We start from the raw sequence: 21,299 nt of genomic DNA, 5'->3' as shown, positions 1-21,299 counted from the left end.
CCACCCAGGTGTCCCTAAATTTTTTATTTTTATTTATTTTAATTAAATTTTAATTTTTAATTTTTAAAGTAACCTCTACACCCAACATGGGGCCTGAACTCACAACCCTGAGATCAAGAGTTGCATGCTCTACCAACTGAGCCAGCTAGGCACCCCATTTATGGTTTAACTTTTAGTAAATTCACTACTTTACTTCTAATAAAAGGTGGTAGCCACTCTATTTTTCCACCAGCCTATGACAGGGCTGATCCCTACATCTTTACCCACAGTGAATTTTAACTCTTTGAAAATTTTGCCAGGTTGATAGACAAAAACATTTGATATTACTGATTTAGTCTACATTCCTCCGGCTTTTTTAGTAGAGATAGCTGAGCATCCTGAAACATGTTTATGGGCCATGTGTATCCCCGACCCCAAACCTTAATAATAGTGGCCGATATTAGAGTCAGGCACCGGAATGTGCATCGTCTCATTTGACTATCGCAATAACCCTACCAGAGAGCCAGCCTCTGCTTTCCTCTACCCCTTTTACAGATGAGAAAAACTTTCCAAGCGGTTGTGAAATTTTCCCAACGTCACACAACTGGCAAGGTGATAGAGTGAGGATTTTAACAAGTCTGACTGGAAGGCTTCTGGGTTCAACTACTACACAAACTGCCTCTGCTGCGGAGGCACATTTTCAAGTCGTTCCCTCCAGCCTTATTCCCTCCCTCTCAGTGAAGTCTGAACGATTCGGATAAACACAAATATTTGATGGGTCCCTTTGCAGAAGACACTACAGTAGGCATTATTGGGTGACCTGACAAAAGAGCTCCTGTCCCCAAAACTTATACACGTTTTGTAAAGAACATATATATTAGTTTTTGTTTTGTTTTGTTTTGTTTTTAAAGAGTGAGAGAGAGAGATTTTACTGGGACGCATGGGTGGCTCAGTGGTTAGGCGCTTGCCTTTGGCTCAGGTCGTGATCCGGGATCTGGGATCGAGTCCCCTGCGTGGAGCCTGCTTCTCCCTCTGCCTGTGTCTCTGCCTCTCTGTCTCTCACTCTGTGTCTCTCATGAATAAATAAATAAATCTTTTAAAAAAAATAGATTTTACTTAATGTCAACGACGATGGTATGATCAGCAAATTTATCGATGTAGAAAAGCGAACCATTACACAAAACCCTGAATTTAACACCAAAGAGTAGCGTGGGCAAGATTGCAAACTCTGAAACAAGAATGAAACCTGATGTATTTTTGTAAAATAATGTAGCAAACAAATCATCTTCAAGATGATGGTTTTTCTAAAGAGAAGCAATACTAGCCTGATTGAATGAGGGCTGCCGTGCAGACGGGTCCCGACGCACTAACCTCACTAACCTGCCCTGGCCTTGGCCAGGTGAGCTCAGGGCCCCGGTAACTATCCAGGCAGGCGGTGCTGAAGCCCGCGAAGCCGTCCCCCGTGGAGCCCAGCACCCTGGGTCGCCAGCTGTCAACCAACCTCTCCATCCCATCCCGCGCATCTCAGATCTGCCGAGTCGCAAGGGCCGCCCCGCCAGTCATCTTGCCCCCAATCCCTCCTCTTGGCCTTCGTCACCAGCGATGCTTCAGGCACCTGCCAGTTGCCTTTTACAGGGTTAATCGCTCACCTTTCAGGATCCGTGTAAATATATGTGACTACACCGTGTCAGTCTTGACCCAAGAATATGCATAAGAGAAATACACACCTACAGAAGGTGCAGCTCCTGGAATGTGTGTATATATATACATATGTATAATATATATATGGTCATCATGTAAATCATATATATACGATTTTTTTCTTGCATATATATATATTCATTATATAAATCATATATATATGATTTTCTTTTTCTTGTATGTATATATGATCATATAAATCATATATATATTATTTTCTTTTTCTTTTTCTTGCATATATATAGAATCATCATATAAATCATATATATGATTTTCTTTTTCTTGCATATATATGATCATATAAATCATATATATGTATTATTTTCTTTTTCTTTTTCTTGCATATATATATTCATCATATAAATCATATATATGATTTTCTTTTTCTTGCATATATATGATCATCATATCAATCATATATATGATTTTAATTTTCTTGCATGTAAATCATATGTATATGATTTTCTTTTTCTTGCATATATAGAATCATCATATAAATCATATATATGATTTTTTTCCTGCATGTATATATGATCATCATATAAATCATATATATATGATTTTCTTTTTCTTGCATATATATAGGATCATCATATAAATCATATATGATTTTATTTTTCTTGCATATAAATCATATATATGATTTTCTTTTTCCTGCATGTATATATGATCATCATATAAATCATATATATATGACATTGCTTTTCTTTTTCTTGCATATATATGATCATCATATAAATCATATATATGATTTTGTTTTTCTTTTTCTTGCATATATATGATCATCATATAAATCATATATATATTATCTTGTTTTTTTCTTGCATATATATGATCATCATATAAATCATATATATATATGTGATTTTCTTTTTCTTGCACACATTTCTAGTCCAGGGTCTCTTTCAGGGCGCATTATCTGGACCTGCGCCTTCCCGCGGCCATTTCCCCTAAGCCTTGGAAAGACTCGTATTTCCTGAAATTTAAATCACTGGCTAGTGAGTAGCGGTTTCCTGCAGCGTCTCCCCTGCCCGCGCGGCCTCCTCCTCCTCCCGGGCCCGCCCGATTCGCCAGCTACGGCTTCCGCAGGCCTCGGCGGGCGGAGCAGGGCGGCGTGGGGAGCCCGAGCCCCTGCACTCCGCACCCCTGCACCCTGCACCCCGTAGCCCTGCACCCCTGCACCCCTGCACCCCGGAGCCTGGCACCCCCGCACCCCTGCACTCCTGCACCCCGGAGCCTGGCACCCCTGCACCCCGGAGCCCGGCACCCCGCACCCCTGCACCCCCGCCCCGCACCCCTGCACGTCTCCAGGAGGAGCCCCACGTCCCCCCGCGGCCGCAGGGATGGCGGCGCGTAAACAGGATTAAGTCCCCTCCGGCCGCGCCGCCCAGCCCGGGCCTGCGGGCCGCGCCCCCGAGCAGCGCGGCGGATGCTGCGGCCCCTGCAGCCCGCGCCCCGAGGCGGGCCCCCCCGCGCCCCCCGCGGCCCCCGCGCCCCCCCGCGCCCCCGCGCCGCGCCCCGCCCCGCGCGCCCCCGCCCCCGCGCGCGCAGCCATGGGGGACCTGCCGGGCGCCGTGCGCCTCTCCATCGCGCTGCGCATCCAGCCCAACGACGGCCCGGTCTTCTTCAAGGTGGACGGGCAGCGCTTCGGCCAGAACCGCACCATCAAGCTGCTCACCGGCTCGTCCTACAAGGTGGAGGTGAAGCTCAAGCCCAGCAGCCTGCAGGTCGAGTGAGTAGGCGCGGCCGGGGGGGGGGGTCCCCGGTCCTGCCCCTGCCCCTGCCCCTGCCCTGCGCGTGCCCCCACCTCCCCTTCTCGCTCCCGTCCACCCATCGCGCCCAGGGCTGTTTCCAGGGCGGCAGGAGGCCAGGCTGGGGGGCGCGGGGGGGTCCCTGTCAACGTGCCACCCCTGGTGCCCAGGCCTCGGCACCCCCCTCCCCATGCCCGGGGCTCCCCGCTGCTCCCCCTGCCGCAGTCCGCCCACCGCCCACCGCCGGAGCCCGGCTGCGCAACGAGGCGCCTCTGCGCGGGGAGGTGGGTCCCCGAGGGATGCTCCCTCCTCCCCAGGGATGCTCCCCCCTCCCGCGGCCGCGACCCCGGGGCATGTCTGCTCGTCCTGCAGGCTGTCCCCCCTGCTCCCCCCGGGGCTGCCTGTTCGTCCCGGTGACACGGCGCCATCCCTGTAACCAAAGGATGTCTCTTGGTTTGTCTGTGGCGGCGGTGACCTCTCCCGCCCCACCCGGGCAGCGGGGGGCCAGCCCCACACCTGGAGCCCTAGCCCGGGAGGCCCCGAGCCCCCTGCACACCTTCCAGAGCCGCAGGGCCCGCGGGCAGGGCTTCATCCAGGGCGGTGTAGGCCTTCCAGGTGTCAGGCCCTAATCCAAGGCCCTAGAACCCCACTGCGAGGTGGCAGGTGCTCCCCACCCCTGTGTCACCAGCCCTGCAGCCGCGTGCATGGGTTACCTTCGCGCTTCCCCGCGTTCCCTGCACTTCCACATAGCCCGGACTTTTCCTGTCCCTTCTTTCCTAGCAACCTCTTCTCCCAAGTTATCTATCCTACATCTCATTTTCTTCACGGTGGTTCTCTATGTTTTAAACTAATCTAAAATGAATCTGTGTTAAGGACGGGACTAGGGATGCCTGGGGGGGCTCAGAGGTGGAGCGTCTGTCTTGGGCCCAGGGCGTGACCCCAGGGTCACGGGATCAAGTCCCGCATCAGGCTCCCTGCATGGAGCCTGCTTCTCCCTCTGCCTGTGTCTCTGCCTCTCTCTGTCTCTCTCTCAGGAATACATAAAATCTTTTTTTTCTTTAAATGACAGGACTATTTTTTTTCTCTTCACACTGTAATGTTTTTAAGATTTTATTTATTTGGGAGTGAGAAGCTGTGCAAGAGGAGGGGGGAGGGGCAAAGGGAGAGGCGGACCCTACTGAGCAGGCAGCTGGTTGTGGGACTGGGTCCCGGAACACGGGGATCACAACCTGAGCCAAAGGCAGGCACTTAACCACCTGAGCCACCCAGGTGCCCCTGCACTTTGATTTTTATCACGGATTTTTCATTGCCCTAACCTAGTAGTTCTTAAGCTTGAGTGTCAGAATCACCTCAAAGGCTTCTTAAAACACAGATGGCCGGGCCCACCCTAAAATTTCCAGTTTACTATGTCTGGGGTGGGGCTTAATATTTCGTTTTCTGATACCTGGGCAGGTGATACTGACACTGCTGCTCCAAGGACTAAACCTGGAGAATCCCTAAGTTAACATAAAGGAATGATGCCAGTGAGAATTTCTGTTTGTGCGGCCCTAGATCACGGGATCTCTGATTCTTCGAACAGAAGAAATCATTAAAGAACGAGTTCAGTGGTTTTTCAGTCGTACCTGCATGTTGGAATCACCTAGAGAACCTTAAATTAAATTTACCAGTGGCCAAACCAGACCTGACCATATTGAATTCTAAGTTCTAGGGTTTGAGATGAGACTGGGGATGGGCACGTTTTTAATAGCTCCAGAGATAAGAAACTATAGAGGCGAATGATAATCCAGCTCCACCTTGGACAAGTGTTCTGGATGAGAATACTAAGGTCAGTCCAGAGAGATTAAGTCATTAGTCTATGGTCACATGACTGGTAAGTTGGAGAACTCAAGCGTCTTCTTCACCTTTCAGAACTTTCCTCCCCATCAGATGACCCCTTTAGCCAAACCCTGTAGGATTCCGGCCTAGGGTTATGGTCCAAACCAGGACAGGGTGCCTAAGTTAATTCCTGCCATATATGGTCACCTCACGTCCATTGCAGGAACATTTCCATTGGTGGCGTGCTTGTCCCTCTGGAGCTGAAGTCGAAGGAGCCAGATGGGGACCGAGTTGTTTATACGGGCATATATGACACAGAAGGTGTGGCCCCAACCAAGAGCGGAGAACGGCAACCCATCCAGATCACGATGCCGGTAAGGCCCTCATGGGGGTGTCGGGGCAAACGGAAACCGTGGGGGAAGAAAAGTCGGTGTCTCCCCTTAGGAAAAAAAAAAGAAATATCATGAAACTATGAAATATTATATTAATGCACAGCTTCATATTGGGGTCTATTTGTCCGTAATATCCCAATACAATTAATTAAATAATCCATGCTTCTTCAATGGTCAGTTCCGTAGTAATTTCTTATATGGCAAAAAAATCAAATCTCTTTCTACACTCTATTCCGTTGATCTGCTATTCTTATGCTAATACTGTACTGTTTTAAGTATATTGCTTTTATAGTATGTTCGTGTATTTTGTAACTGGCCGCCTTACCGAACTTGCTTAATTCTTCGTTTAATCTTACGCTTTTCAGATTGGCAGTTGTAATCTACATACAACTATCATTTTCTGATTCTTCTTTCTAGCCTTGTGGCATTGGCTGATGTTCCTAGAATAATGTTGCTTATTAATGATGGGAAGCGGCATCCTTGCCTTCACGGTTTCACTATTAGGTACAATGTTAGTTTTAAATATTTTATCATGTTAAAGCATCCTTTTTCTAGCTCATTAAGAGACTTTTTTTTTTTTAAGATTTTCTTTATTTGAGAGAGAGACAATTAACCAACTGAGCCACCCAGGCGCCTCGAGACTTTTTTTTTTTTTTTTTTTGATTGGGAGATGTGTTGAATTTTATCTAATTTATTTTCTCATCTATGGAGAAAATTTGTCTCCTTTGATACGTTGATGTAATAATTATATAACATGCTACCCTTTATTTCCTAAAACAAACCATACTTAAAAATTAAGTATTTTAAAAAATATATCACTAAACTCAATATGCTAATATTTTATTTAGGGTTTTTGGATTTCTGTTTTAGTTTTTTGTTTGTTTGATTCATCAACAAATATATGGGGATAGCCTACCTGTCAGGCAGCAGGAGAGTATCAATGAACAAAACAGACATTTCTGGCTTTATGGAGCTTCTAAACCAGAGGAGGAAAACAAACTTTACATGATTATCGATAATAAAGGAAATGATTTTATCATACAAAATATGCTTTTTAAAAAAGGGTGGTGGTACCCTTGGAGCATATGCCAAGGGTTGTATTCTAATCCAAAATTTTGGGGATAGTTTTTTTGGAGAAATGAATAAATAATTAATGAGAATTTGAGAGTTGAGAGAAGAAGGAACACTTGGTATAAGGGTTACAAATTGTTGATTGATTATTTTTTGACCCTTAAGGGGATGATACTCATTATGTGATGAAGAAAGTCAGATTTTTGAATACTATCATTTAGGAATACACTGATAGAACTGAAGGCCAACAAGTCCCTGTAGGATTTCTTTTTATTGGGCACAGATACAGAGAGGAGGACTGGGAACACATCCCAGCATCTGAAAAGATTGACATGGTTTTAAAAAAATGTGAAATAACACAAGTTTCAGAAATCTGAGCAAATTTTTAAAGCAACAGTAATCCTCACATTCTGACCCAGTTCATTTTCAGATTCCCTTCCACATTTATACATTTTAGCTTTGCAACCATTTTATTACGTCCAACATTCTATTTGTCCATTTTATTTGTCCAACATTCTACATATTCATTGTTAGAATTTCAGTGACAACCTAAGACTCTGTCATGCTGTTCCGTAATGATCAGATTACTCCCCAGATGTTAGATATGTCAGTTGTTCTCATCATAAAAAGTGCTATCATGAATAATTCTGTGCTACTGCTTCAATAGGAGTAAAATTGTTCGGTCAAGAGAGATGCATTTTACAGCTGTTCCCACATACCGGCCATTTCAGGTATTTTTACAACGTGTTGTACGTGCCATTTTACAGCGTTACTAACAACAGAGAAACCTAGTGGCTTTGCTCTAATTATGATAACATTGGGAATTACTTTAAAAAATAAATTTCCTAATTTAATTTTTACGATCATTTATAAGAATGAACATTTATTTCAACATTTAATTTTATTTTTGTGTGTGTAAATTGGTTTTTTCATGTTTTGTTAATATTTCTATCAAAGATTATTTTTTACAAATCAGAGTCGTGAGGCGCACCTGGGTGGCTCAGTTGGTAAACCTCCAACTCTTGATTTCAGCTCAGGTCATGATCTAGGGGTCGTGGGATTTAGCCCTACATCTGGCTCTATACTCAGTGTGCGGAGCCTGCTTGAGTTTCTCTCTCTCTCCCTCCCTCTGACCTTCCCCCTACTTGTGTGCATGCACAATGCACTCTTTTTTCCCTCTCTGTCCCAAATAAATAAAACCTTAAAAAATCAGAGTCCTAGTAAAGATCTTTTTTAAAAAATCTGTCGTATCTGTCATATTTCTCCCAGTATTGCTTTGGTTACATTCTCCATTGTGTAGAAACATAATTACATCTCTCACATTTTCCTTTAGGATTTCTTCTATTTAAATTTGAGAAAGTTATTTTTCCACACGGTTGGCACTCTATTTTGATTTTTCCGTAATTTTAGATTTTGTTATTTGCTTTCCCCTCGTTCAATCTTGATTTATATGTTTATAGTTCTGCATCCTCTTACAAAGGATTTAAGATGGGATTAGCATTTTATGAGTCCCAATAGTAAAGCCTAGGTTCCTACATATATTGTCCATGACCAAAAGCAGCAAGTGATTGACAGCTGATTTTTCCAAGAGTGATCACATGGCTGTTGGTAAGAGCATTGGCCGTGTATTTGTATCTTATCTGCAAGAGGCTGATTCTAAGGAAAACAATAGAAATTAGAGAAGGTTTCCTGATCCAGTCAGCAGTTCTAATGTTAAATTCGAATTTTATTCTAGTAATGAAAGACCCACGTGGCCTTGAACCTATTTTATGACTTTTGTCATCAATGTTTCAAGCTTCAGTATTGTAAATTACAGACACAACCACACTTTCAGAGACAAGGAAGTCATGAAATGTCTGAGTAAACTAATTAATTAAGCAGGGGAACCCAGTAAGGGAAGCTGAATTAAAGGTATACAAGAGCAGCTTCTTAAGAGTGTAAAGTTACGTCAAGGTATTTTTTTTGGGGGGGGGCACCTGGGTGGGTCAGTGGTTGACCATCTGCCTTTGACTCAGGTCATGACTCCAGGGTCCTGGGATCGAGTCCACATCGGGCTCCCCGCAGGGGACCTGCTTCTCCCTCTACCTTTGTCTCTGCTTCTCTCTCTGTGTCTCACATGAATAAATAAATAAAATCTTTAACAAAATAAAAATAAATTTTTTTTTAACTTTTAAATCATTAGCTAAATAATGCTGAGACTAGGGATCCCTGGGTGGCGCAGTGGTTTGGCGCCTGCCTTTGGCCCAGGGCCGATCCTGGAGACCCAGGATCGAATCCCACGTCGGGCTCCCGGTGCATGGAGCCTGCTTCTCCCTCTGCCTGTGTCTCTGCCTCTCTCTCTCTCTCTCTATCATGAATAAATAAATAAAATCTTAAAAAAAAAAAAACTAAAAATAATGCTGAGACTATTGGCTACTTGGGGGGAATGTCACTGTTACTCTTTCCCGATACCGTACTCTAAAATATATTCCAGTTGGATCAAGGGGCTAACTGTAAAAAGCCAACTTTTAAAAAACTTGAATGAAAAGAAACAGGAGATGGCCAAAGCTAAAAATTAAAAGCTTTGATTACATGCACTCTAAAATTTCTGTCAAACATCCTAACGGTAAAGTAAATCTTCATTAAGAGGATTTAAATTAAAAGGCAAGTAGCAATCAGTGAAAAACTTGTCCGTAGCGTGCTCGGTCTCCCAAGCTACTCACCCTGGGTTTCGGCCGCGGCCCCTGCAGACTGGGTTTGCGGCCTGCCCTTTGCTGCCCACTGAGGCTGAAGGCAGGAGGTCCTTGAATGATCTCTGACTTGGATTGATGGCAGTTGATCTCTTTATTCAGATCATTCCAGGGGCCCCGGTGCTGGGAGTGACTCCAGCGATACCAGCTCTCAAGCTCTCAAGCTCCGTTTCAAACGGCAGCGTTGGCTTGTTCCTTAACGTGACCGGTGCCCCATGCGGCGCCTCCAGGGGGACACGCCAGGTGGAGACTCTGCACCAGTCCCACTGTTCCCCTCTTGCTGGCTCTCGTCAGTGGGGGACGGGGTGGAGGGAGTTTGGGGGAATACAGCAAGGAGGCCTTGTGATGAGGCCAGGTGTGCGGAGGTAGGTAGCCCTACCGGGTCCTCCCAAACACAAGAGTGGTTCGTTTGTGTCAACTCGGTGCAGTCATTTGGCAAGATCTGTAACTTAATATACAAAGAATTCTTCGAAACCAGTGAGGGGAAAAAAAATAACAATAGGATAGGGAAATGGGAAAGTAAGCAAAAATAAATAAATAGGCAATTCACAGAAGAAGAAATACAAATGACCAATAAATATATATTTTTAAAATATTTTATTTATTTATTTATTTATTTATTTATTTATTTATTTATGAGAGACACAGAGAGAGGCAGAGACACAGGCAGAGGGAGAAGCAGGCTCCACGACTCGATCCCGGGACCCTGGGGTCACGCCCTGGGCTGAAGGTGGCGCTAAACTACTGAGCCACCAAGGCTGCCCCTCAATAAATATATTTTTAAATGGCTTAATTTCACTACTGGTGAAAATATACGTGTAAATAGTGCAATGCAGTGCAATAGCTAATTTCCAGCTACAGAATTGGTCAACTATTAAAAAAAAAAAATAACACCAGTTGTTCAGTGCTGGTGTATTTCTTTAGGAAATAGAGTAATTTTTGTAAATTGATATTGTGTCTTACAAACTTGCTAAATTCACTCATTAATTTTTGTAGCTTTTTATTAGATTGCTTAGTATTTTGTGCAAACAGATGTTCACCCGTAAATAGAAACAGTATTACTTTTTCTTTTTTTCTTCCTCTTGCCATAAGGTACTGGCTAGGACGTTCAACACAGTGCTGAAGAGGAATAGTAAGAGCTGATGTTCTTGCCTTATTTCCCATCTTATAGGGAAAGAACTCAGTCTCTTACCACCAAGGGTGATGTTAACTACAGTTTTTTAATTTTTGTCCATGCCCCTTGGGCAGATTGAGGAACTTCCTTTCAATTAGGAGTTTGCTGAGAGGTTTTTATCATGGATGGATGTTGAATTACCAAATGCTTTTTCAGCATCTATGGATATGATGATAATGGCTTTTCTCCTGTATTTTTGTCAATATGGTCTATTACAAGGATTTAAAAATATTGAACCATCTCTGAGTTCCAAGAATAAAACTCTCTTGGTACTGTTGTAAAAGCCCATTGCTGGATTTGATTTACTCATATTTCAAGCAAATAAAAAGTAGAAACAAATTTTATGCATAAGCTCATGAGGAATTTTTGTCTACAATTTTGCTGATAACATCTTTGCCAAGTTTTGGTGTTAACATTGGCTTCATAGAATGAACTGGGAAGTATTCTTCCTCTGTGGTCTGAAAGAATTTATGTGGAATTGGAATTTTTCCCTTTAATATCTGAATTTATCAGTGAAGCCATTTGGGCCTGAAATTTTGTCTCCAGGAGGATTTGTAACAACAGATACAATTTCTTTAGTAGATGGAGGTTTACTGATAGTTTGAATCTTGCCAGGAATTTGTCCATTTCATTAACTGTATTGGCATAAAGTTCCCAATTTAAGGTCTTTAGGATCTATAGTGATTGCATCTCTTTCATTCCTGATATTGGTCATTTGTTTTCTCTTTTTTTGCTCAGTTTTTCTAGGGGCTTATCGGTTTTTAAATTTTACTATTTTTTAAAGTAGACTCCCCCCACCCAGTGTGGGGCTTAAATTCATGACCCTGAGTTTAAGAGTCGCATGCTTTACCAGCTGAGCCAGTCAGGTGCCCCTGGAGTTTATCAAGATTTAAGACATTGTCAAAAAACCAGATTTTGGTTTCATTACTTTTTACTTATTCTTATTTTTTTCCTCTAGAGTTTTTCCTTATAGTCTTTTATTTATCATTATTTTCTTTTCTATTTCACTGATTTCTGTTCTTTTTTTTAATTTCTGTTCTTTATCATCATTCTTCTCCACTAGACTGAGTAAAGTTAAGAGGACTGGCAATGCCAAGCGCTGGAGAGGATGTAGAGCAGCTAACGCACTCATTGCTGGTAGGACTGTAACATGGTGCAATCACTTAGGAAAAGTTTGACAGTTTCTTATAAAGTTAAACATACTTTATAATTCTCAGAACCTTTTGTCCTATCTATTCAATAAGAGAAATGGAAAGCATCTATCTACTCATAAAACTTCAAGCAGGACAGGAGCAGAGAGGCTGTGAATCCAGTAGGAATCCATAGGTCATACCACACTAAAAGCCACAAATGCTTATTATACTGAATTTGTTCACTGATGAGGTGACATCATGTCTCTACCAATATAATCATGTTGTTCTGTGCTCTCGAGTCAATGGATTTCTGAGGGACCTAATTCTTGGTGAACTTCCTATGTCTCTAAGTGGCATGGTGAATGGGACAAAGTATCCTAGTGATTCTAGGCCATTTGGTTCTAAAACTATAGAAGTTATTTTAAAAAATAAAATAAAAAATAAAATAAATAAAACAAACTTTGGGGGTTCCTTGTTACTGAAGATGACGGATGAATCTCTTCTCCTTGGAATCCGAGGATTCTCTTCCATGTCAGTTGTAAAATAAAAACGTAAAATAAAAAAGTCTGCAACTTGCAGGACGCTAAGAAAAATAATACATCCAGGTCTATAGTAGAGTGTCACTTTTAGAATACCAGAGACTGGGCGGCTTGGAGGCTGGAAGTCCAAGACCAGGGCACCCGCAGGTTCGGTGTCTGATGAGAGCCCTCTTGCTGGTTCAAAACAGTTGCTTTCTTGGCTGTATCCTCACATGAAAAAGGACATAGAGATCGTCCATCCCGTGTCTGTTTTTAAAAGGGCATTAATCCCATTCATGAGGACTCCACCCTCATGACATACGAATTTTGGGGAGATGCACACGTTTAGTGCATGGTAGTGTCCTAAAGCATCCTACACATGACAATCCATATATGTTCTCACTCAGAGAAAAATTAACCTCTAACAAATTTCCTTCTAGAAGCAGTTTGGTACAGTGATCCTAGTTTCTAGATAGGAATTAGGGATCCCAGGCAGCCCCAAAGGCCCAGCGGTTTGGCACCGCCTTCAGTTTGGGGCGTGATCCTGGAGACCCGGGATCGAGTCCCACGTCAGGCTCCCTGCATGGAGCCTGCTTCTCCCTCTGCCTGTGTCTCTCCCTCTCTCTCTTTCTCTCTCTGTCTCTCTCTCTCTCTCTGTGTATCTATCATGAATAAATAAATAAAATCTTTCAAAAAAAAAGTAATTAGGAATCCTAAGTTCTTGACCTTCTCCTCTCATTAGTCGGCTGCATAGCCTAGACGTAGGGCAGTCACTTAACCTCTCTGAATCTTAGTTCTTTCATCTGTGAAACAGGGAAGCTAAAACTATCAAAAGACCTAAGCAGAATGGCCCATGTAAGGTGTTGTATAAAATACAGAATGCCATGCATTTGCACAGAATCCTACCTGTGTGTGCATTGCATCACACAGGCCGACTGGGTAGGTTTTCCTTGGAAGGCACAGATGGGTTGGGAGGGAGTAGAGAGCCTGTGTAGTTGCTTCTGTTCTTTAAGAAGAATGTCAGCTTTCAGGACCCCATCTGCTCCTTACATTCGAGGAGAAGAAATTCTGAGCCAGGTGGTGAGGCATCCATCCTGGAAATAGAACTCCAGAAGAAAGAAAAGGAAGAAGGCTCATGCCTTAGAACAACTAAGGCACAGAAAAAATATAGGCCTAGTAGGCGGCAATTAACTACAACATGACCTGGGGTCCAACACTAGTAAAAGAGAGACAAACCGGAATAGAAGTACCTAAACCTCCCATATCTGTAGCTCTCGCTGTTGCCATCAGCAGATTTCTACGCTGGTCTCCTGTGTCCCTGAGAATGGTTGATGTAGGAGAGATGTTCGGGTTTGAAGCCGACGGCCAAGAAAGAATTCTTGAGATGTCTTTGGTGCAAAAAGATGGTTTTATTAAAGCACAGGGATGGGCCTGGGGGCAGAAAGAGCCGCACTGGGGTCATGGAGAGTGTGGCCCATTATATACTTTCAAGTTGGGAGGGGGTCAGGGAGAGTGGAAGCCTCCCAGGTTTCCAGGACCCTAGGGGGCTAGCTATTGTTAGGAAAATGTCATTTATTACTGTTTAGTAAAAACTCCGTCTCATGAGACTCTTCAGATGTATACTGGGAGTCGTGTGCTTGGAAGATGATCTTGGGAAAGGGAGTAGAGATAAAGGAAGTTTCCAAAGGAATTTTGACATGGTAAAGTTGACTTAAGGACCCTGGGGGTCAGGCTAAGATCGCCTGTTGCCCTTAGCAAAGCATCAGCATCGAGGCCGCTGGGTTCCTAGAGGAAGGTCCCTCTGCCTGTTTCAAGGACTTGTCATTCTTAGGTGTAGGTAGTGAGGGAACTTAATAAGTTCTCTCCTTTGTTTCCCACATCACTGTGACATTCAGACTTTCTTAATTTTAAGGTTGTTCAGACACAGCATCACGTCTTCAGGTTTTTCTCGCCTGTGGTCATCATCATCTTCGTTTTTGTTTTTACAACCAACTTTTATTTATATCCATCTCAAGAAAGGCCTCCGTATTGTTTCTCCCACTTACCTAGCATAGTCTAGAGCTGCTTTGCTCCAAAGATTAATTGGTGTTTGTAAAATATTGTTGTAACGTAATGTAATTCAATTGCACTTAAAATGTGCAGTGCCCTGTGCTGGTCAAATCATGGTAATAATCACAATCCTCATCATCGTCCCTCTTTAAAAATCTTGGTGATTTATAAAATGAGATTTCAATTTATTCTTCCCACCGCTATCCTACTGTCAACAAAGTTGTCATCTTTTCACTGACATGTATATGTATCCTTGATAGAATTCATAAAATGCCTAGGGTTAAGAGGATATGTATGTTATTGTTTTAGAGATGATAAATCCATTTCACCATTTTTAACATTCTTTATGATTTTAAAAGTAACATTTTTTAAAAGATTTTATTTATTTATTCATGGGAGACACAGAGAGAGAGAGAGAGGCAGAAACACAGGCAGAAGGAGGAGCAGGCTCCCTGCAGGGAGCCCGACGTGGGACTCGATCCCAGGACTCCAGGATCACACCCTGGGCCAAAGGCAGGCGCTAAACTGCTGGCCCCCCCGGGCTGCCCAAAAGTAACATTTATTGCAGAAAATCCAAGTAGAAAAAAATAGAAAAACACTCAATTCCTCTAGTTAGAAGCTTTCTTGTTAACATATTTTCATTCTCTTTTTTCCATATGTCTTATTTTATATACTTGAGTTCATACTGTATATAAACTGTATTAATATTTTTCCTGTTGACATTGGTATAAGCATTTTCTCTCATCATTAAAAACCCTAAATTCCTGTGTAATGGTTCCATAAATCCATCATATGGATAAGCCACCATTTTCACAATATTGTCTTAAAGTTGGATGGTTAGATTGCTTCTGGTATTTAGGCATTTTTGCCAAATTGATAGGTGAATAAGACCTCTGTGAAAGTTTCTATTTCTTTAATTACTAATAATATTACATTTGAATATTTTTCAGATATTAGCCATTTTTTTCTCTTTTTAATGAATGTGTTCTGTTTTATCCAAATACTTACTAATTAAGTCATATAAGTTTTTATATATACTAAGGGTATTAACTATTTGGTAAAATTTGTTTTAAATACATTTAAATAAAATAAATGTCTCATGAATGAAATGAATGCATGAATGGGAAACAACAACAGCAAAAAAACAACAAAACATAATTCCATCAGTGTTTCTAACATTAATATGTATCATTTTAATTGAATTAATACCAGACATTCTTGTTCATACTTGACTCAGTTCAGGTAACAATGTAGAATAACAGAAAAAAATAGCTATTAAATATTTACACTGAGAATCGCTACATAGACTTCCATGACCTAGATATGCCATGGTTAAGGTCTCAAAGATAGACATTTACTGTTGTTTTTCACAATAAACACTGTGACATCCTTAAGATAAACGAGAAGTGGAATTGCTCTACCCACGTGTATTTATTCCTTTAACCCTTTCCGGCGGCTGTACGACTCCATCCCTGCTAGCCGTGTTTAGGCTGTTTCCTTGCAGCTCACTAAAAATCAATCTTTCTATTTTTTAACCGACATTCAGGGGCAGTTTACATGTAATAAATGCACTTGTTTGAAGCATATTGATCAATGAGTTTTGACAAACATATACATATACTCATGTAACCAGCACCTCAGTCAAGATGTAAAACATTCCCCCCAAAAAAAGTTCCCTCTTGCACATTTTCATCAATCTTGAATCCCTTCCTCCCGCCCCAGGCTCTGAGTAAACCATGGATGTTTCCTGCTTCCTATAAGCATAGATTATCTATGTACTGTATAGTGATAGAAGATAGATGGATAGATGATTGATAGATAGATAGATAGATGATAGATAAATAGATAGATGTGTGAGTTTTATATAAATGGGATCAAACAGTATACGTGTTTTTCGGGGTCTGGATTGTTTTGCCCAGCACATCTTTGAGATCCATCCTTGTTGCTGCTGCCTGAATCGGTATGTTTCATTTTATTGTTGAGTAAAATGCCATCTTCTAGATACACCAAACTCTATCACCAAGTGTGTGATGAGACTTTGGGCTGATTCCAGTCTGAGGCTATCGTGAATAAAGCTGCTGTATTCTTACTTGTACAGGTTTCTAGGCTGCAAAGCTGTGATTCTTTTTTTTTTTTTTTAAGGGGAAGAAGACAGTCTTTCCTGATTTTTCTTTTTTTTTTAAGATTTATTTATTTATTTATTTATTTATTTATTTATTTATGATAGAGAGAGAGAGAGTCAGAGACACAGGAGGAAAGAGAAGCAGGCTCCATGCCAGGAGCCCGATGCGGGACTCGATCCTGGGACTCCAGGATCACACCCTGGGCCAAAGGCAGGCCCCAAACCGCTGAGCCACCCAGGGATCCCCTCCTGATTTTTCTTAAATTTTATTTATTTATTCATGAGAGACACACAGAGAGAGGCAGAGACATAGGCAGAGGGAGAAGCAGGCTCCATGCGGGGAGCCCGACATGGGACTCGATCCCGTGACCCCGGGGTCACACCCTGAGCTGAAGGCGGCGCTAAACCGCTGAGCCACCCGGGCTGCCCGAAGCTGTGATTCTCTAGAAAAAGATACTTTCTTCTCTTACTTGGGGAAAGAGCTGGGGACTCTAGGTAGATCACCCGGTATTTCCAGTCAGGCACATTTCCCAAAGGAAAGGAAAGCCAAACCTTGTTTTGGGATCGAATTAGCAGGATGAGGCAATGGTGCAGGATATAATTTTGAGAGCATCTTGGAAAGCCATCTGGGGAGCACCTGATCGCCCTCCTCCTGCAGCGGCCTCAGGCTGAGGCTCTTATTGCTCACTGCCCTGCCGCCCTCCACGTCTTCTGGCGCCCGACAGGTCTAAGAAAGCTGCCAAGTCAGTCCCTGTCCCCTCCCATGACGGGAGAGGGTCAGAGGAGAAAATAACGACAGGCATCATGCTGCTGAATGCCAGATCCCCTAAATAGCTCCGGGAGGCAGTAGCAGGGTCAGGCTACCCCGCAGGACACTTGAGCACCTGCCCAGGGGCCCCTAGGGTATTCTCTGCCCTTTTCTCAGCTACATGGGAATTGCGTGCTTAGGGCTCAGGCGAGTTCTGTGCCGCGATCTGCAAGGCCCACCTTCTGGAGGCAGAATGCAAACTTCTCGAGGGCAAGAACCGTGCACGTTTTCATGTGTGCAAAGCACGTAGCAGGTACTCGAATGTGGGTCTGGGTTAGTGGATAATCGAAGCCGGAGCCACAGGCACGGATTTCTTTTTTTTTCTTTTTTTTTTTTTTTTTGCATTTTAAAAAGTTTTTAATATGGGAGACAGAGGATCATTATTATGAAACAATTTTCTTTTTATAAATAACTAGGTCTGACACAGTGGCATATCCATGGGGCACACAAGAAACATACTGTGCGTGACATATATATGGTATACACCATCGCCTTATACAGTATCCCTAACTTAAAAGACTGAATTACATTCACTGATTTATTTACCTATAAATAGATACCGCAAACTACTATCATTTAAGATAAAAAAAAAATTGATGTTCAAAGCACTTCTGTAGATAATACAGAAGGTATGTGTTGGCACCATAACCAGATGACTGACAACTAAGCACACAAACCAGAGACGTAAATAATATACTCTCCGTTATGAACAAGTTCTAGTCAAGGCTCCATGTCACATCTAGTGGCTGAAAACTAAAGAGCACCTAGTAAAAGAAAACATATTTAAATAAATGCTTTCCGGGCACGGATTTCTAACGTAGAAACCCTCAACGGTATTTTTAAAAACTCAAGCAGGGCCTTTGCCAAACACATGCTTCCGAGAAAATATCCTTCCCTGGAAAAGGGGAAGGGCAACACCCCCACCTTGTGTCCTGTGTTTCGTGATTTTGTGTTTATGTTATTTTGCACGACCGTCTTTTGAAATAGAAACCAGGGGCAGCCTGGGTGGCTCAGCGGTTTAAGCGCCTGCCTGCGGCCCAGGGCGTGATCCTGGAGACCCGGGATCGAGTCCCATGTCGGGCTCCCTGCATGGAGCCTGCTTCTCCCTCTGCCTGTGTCTCTGCCCTTCTCTTACACTCTCTCTCTCTATCATGAATAAATAAATAAAATCTTTAAAAAAAAAAGAAAGAAACCAGAAGGTCACCATCAAACACTATCCCCTCTTCTCTTCCTAACCCCCACCCCCTCCCTTCGTGGCAAGCTCAGAAAGCCCGAGATTCAGAGAGTGGTTTCCTTCCGATCGTGGAATTTGGAAAATGGGTTCATCTGGGGAGTCGTGTTTATTAAAGACGGTGCAACAGCAAACGGCACTCGCACGATGGGAATAGGGTCTTAGGGGAAGCATGGCTTGCAGGCAGCGTTTCTGGAAAGCAGCTCGTAGTAAAGGCAATAGCTCGTCCCAGTGGGGGCCTAACCCTTGCAGACCCAGGAGTCCTGACCGTGCGCCCCTGGTTACGCAGGCCCCCGTCTGCGCAGAGTGAGGTCCTTACGGCGCGCTTGTCTTCCCGCAGTTCACCGACATTGGGACCTTCGAGACGGTGTGGCAGGTCAAGTTCTACAATTACCACAAGCGAGATCACTGCCAGTGGGGAAGCCCCTTCTCCGTCATCGAGTACGAGTGCAAGCCCAACGAGACGCGCAGCCTCATGTGGGTGAACAAGGAGTCCTTCCTCTGAGGCCGCCTCTCCCCGACGGTGCGGGTCGGCCCCTTCCGAGGCCCCCTTTCGGGTAACCCAGCGCAGGCCTTCACCAAGGCACCCAGCCTCTCTTGCCCCTTGGGTGCCGATGCCCTCACCGGCCCCGGTTATTCTGCAAGTGTCCGTTCCCTTCCGATGTACCGTCCCCGACGTGAAAGGTTGTGACGCCCCGTCCCCGAGAAGCCCCCACTGTACTAACGCGTCGCTGTCCCTGCGCCCGGCCACCGACCGCTGCGAGGAGCTCGGTGGCGCGGGCCGGTGGCGCCCGCTCCCAACGGTTCGGCTGCAGGGCCGCCGGTGTGTCGTTGCCAAGTTGAGTGATCGCCCTGTTCTTGGTAAATGCTAAATAAAAAGATAAAACACAAAACCATGTGTGTGGGTTCTCTCCCAAGTGTGATGCGGTGGCGGCGCCGTGCAGCTGGGCCAGGCTGCCGGAGAGACCCCCAGGCTGCGCCTCCCGGGGACAGGTCGGGGACAGGTCGGCCCTTCCCGGGGAACCACGATGACTGGAGGACAAGTGTTTCAGAACTCATTAGAACTCTTCCAGGTAACTTCAGGGATTCCTCTGCAGCCCGGTAGACGTGGGCCAAGGCATTGTTGGGGTAACCCGAGGGGACAGCTGTTGTAGGGTCACCTGGCTGGCACGCTCCCGACGTGTCGCATATGATGGGCTCCCTGCGTCCCCCTCCTCTGGGACTTTGTAAACCTGCCTGTGGAACTGTAACGAACTTCTGATAGTTCTTAATAAAGGTATTGGAACGGCGTGCTCCGAGTCTTCTTCTACTGGAGGCCAGAGCCGCCCAGCTGGAGGACCCCGCTCCGGGCCGGCCCGTCCAGGTGTCCAGCTGCGGGGGGGGTGGGGGGACCCCGGGACTGCAGGCAGCACGCTTACCCCAGGGTGGCGGGGCGCTTCAGCAGCGCTCTGACGAGGCTGCATAGACGCTGCACCGGGTGCACCGTCAGACGGCACCGCGCCCCACCGGCCTGCGTCCTCCTGTGATGACCGTCGTGGCTCCCAGGTCGTGGGACAACGTGCTGTCGTGATGGGGCAGGGACGCCGGGAGGGTCGCCTCCTTGCCCGCCCCGGTGCTGTAGCGACGGGCTGGTCCCTGACCCCACGCAGGGAGGATGGAGGCCCTAAGGAGCACAGACATTTCCTCCAGAAGCAGAGGTCGGAGTGAGTCAAGGGAGGTGGGGAGGCGACAGAGCCGAAGTCCCGCGGTGCACGGTGCTGTCGCCATCCCCTGGTGAGCGCAGATCCTGTCGTCCTGCGGAAGGCTGGTTGCGCAGCTGGTTGTGCGTTTGCTCATTTGCTCCCTGAGGCTCCCTGGGGCACCCGCCAGGTTAGGGGGTCCATCTGAGGAGGGCTCCCCGGGGGCACCTGCCGGGTTAGGGGGCCCATCTGATGAGGGCTCCCCGGGGGCACCTGCCGGGTTAGGGGGCCCATCTGATGAGGGCTCCCCGGGGGCACCTGCCGGGTTAGGGGGCCTGTGTGAGGAGGGCTCCCCGGGGGCACCTGCCGGGTTAGGGGGTCCATCTGAGGAGGGCTCCCCGGAGGCACCTGCCGGGTTAGGGGGCCCATCTGATGAGGGCTCCCTGGGGGCACCTGCCGGGTTAGGGGGCCCATCTGATGAGGGCTCCCCAAGGGCACCTGCCGGGTTAGGGGGCCCGTGTGAGGAGGGCTCCCCGGGGGCACCTGCCGGGTTAAGGGGCCCGTGTGATGAGGGCTCCCCGGGGGGACCTGCCGGGTTAGGGGGCCCGTGTGATGAGGGCTCCCCGGAGGCACCTGCCGGGTTAGGGGGCCCGTGTGAGGAGGGCCGCGGAACCGTATTTGCAAGGCCAGCCCCAAACCCGCGGCCCCTCTGGGTCGCTTCCCCGCGGTGAGGCACAGCAACCCCCGGGCTCTGGGCCACCCGTGCTGGGCGCTGAAAGAGAACAGTGTGTGTCTCAATTCCTTTGTTTGTCAAAAAATAACAGTGTGCGTTACGACGGCTGCTAACATAAGCATGAATCCATTCCCCATTTCTGTATTTTGAAAACCAACATTCAGGCACCCCGGGTGGCTCAGCGGTTCAGCGCCGCCTTCAGGTTAGGGCGTGACCCCGGGGTCCCGGGATCGAGTCCCCCGTCGGGCTCCTGCAGGGAGCCTGCTTCTCCCTCCGCCTGTGTCTCTGTGTCTCTCGTGAATGAATAAAATCTTTGGGAAAAAAAAGGAAAAGAAAACCCACGTTCGATTACTGGCACCCAGGTTGAGATAAACCACAGATTAACGCCGGACCGAGGCTTAGGTCTTCTTCCAG

The 21,299-nt window shown here is 45.5% G+C and overlaps 1 protein-coding gene across 1 annotated transcript; it reads left to right on the top strand.

The window, feature by feature from the left end:
* The first annotated feature begins 3,201 nt into the window (after positions 1-3,201).
* On the top strand, positions 3,202-19,366 carry CNRIP1 (cannabinoid receptor interacting protein 1). Its single transcript, XM_072768648.1, has 3 exons — positions 3,202-3,412; positions 5,470-5,620; positions 18,814-19,366. Exons 1-3 carry the CDS (start codon positions 3,234-3,236, stop codon positions 18,976-18,978), a joined length of 495 nt encoding a protein of 164 aa, XP_072624749.1. The 5' UTR covers positions 3,202-3,233; the 3' UTR covers positions 18,979-19,366.
* The last annotated feature ends 1,933 nt before the right edge of the window (positions 19,367-21,299 follow it).

Source organism: Canis lupus, chromosome 11 (genome assembly GCF_048164855.1).
Source record: "Canis lupus baileyi chromosome 11, mCanLup2.hap1, whole genome shotgun sequence".
NCBI classification, from domain to species: Eukaryota; Metazoa; Chordata; class Mammalia; order Carnivora; family Canidae; genus Canis; species Canis lupus.
This window is presented reverse-complemented; position numbering and strand designations above follow the sequence as displayed.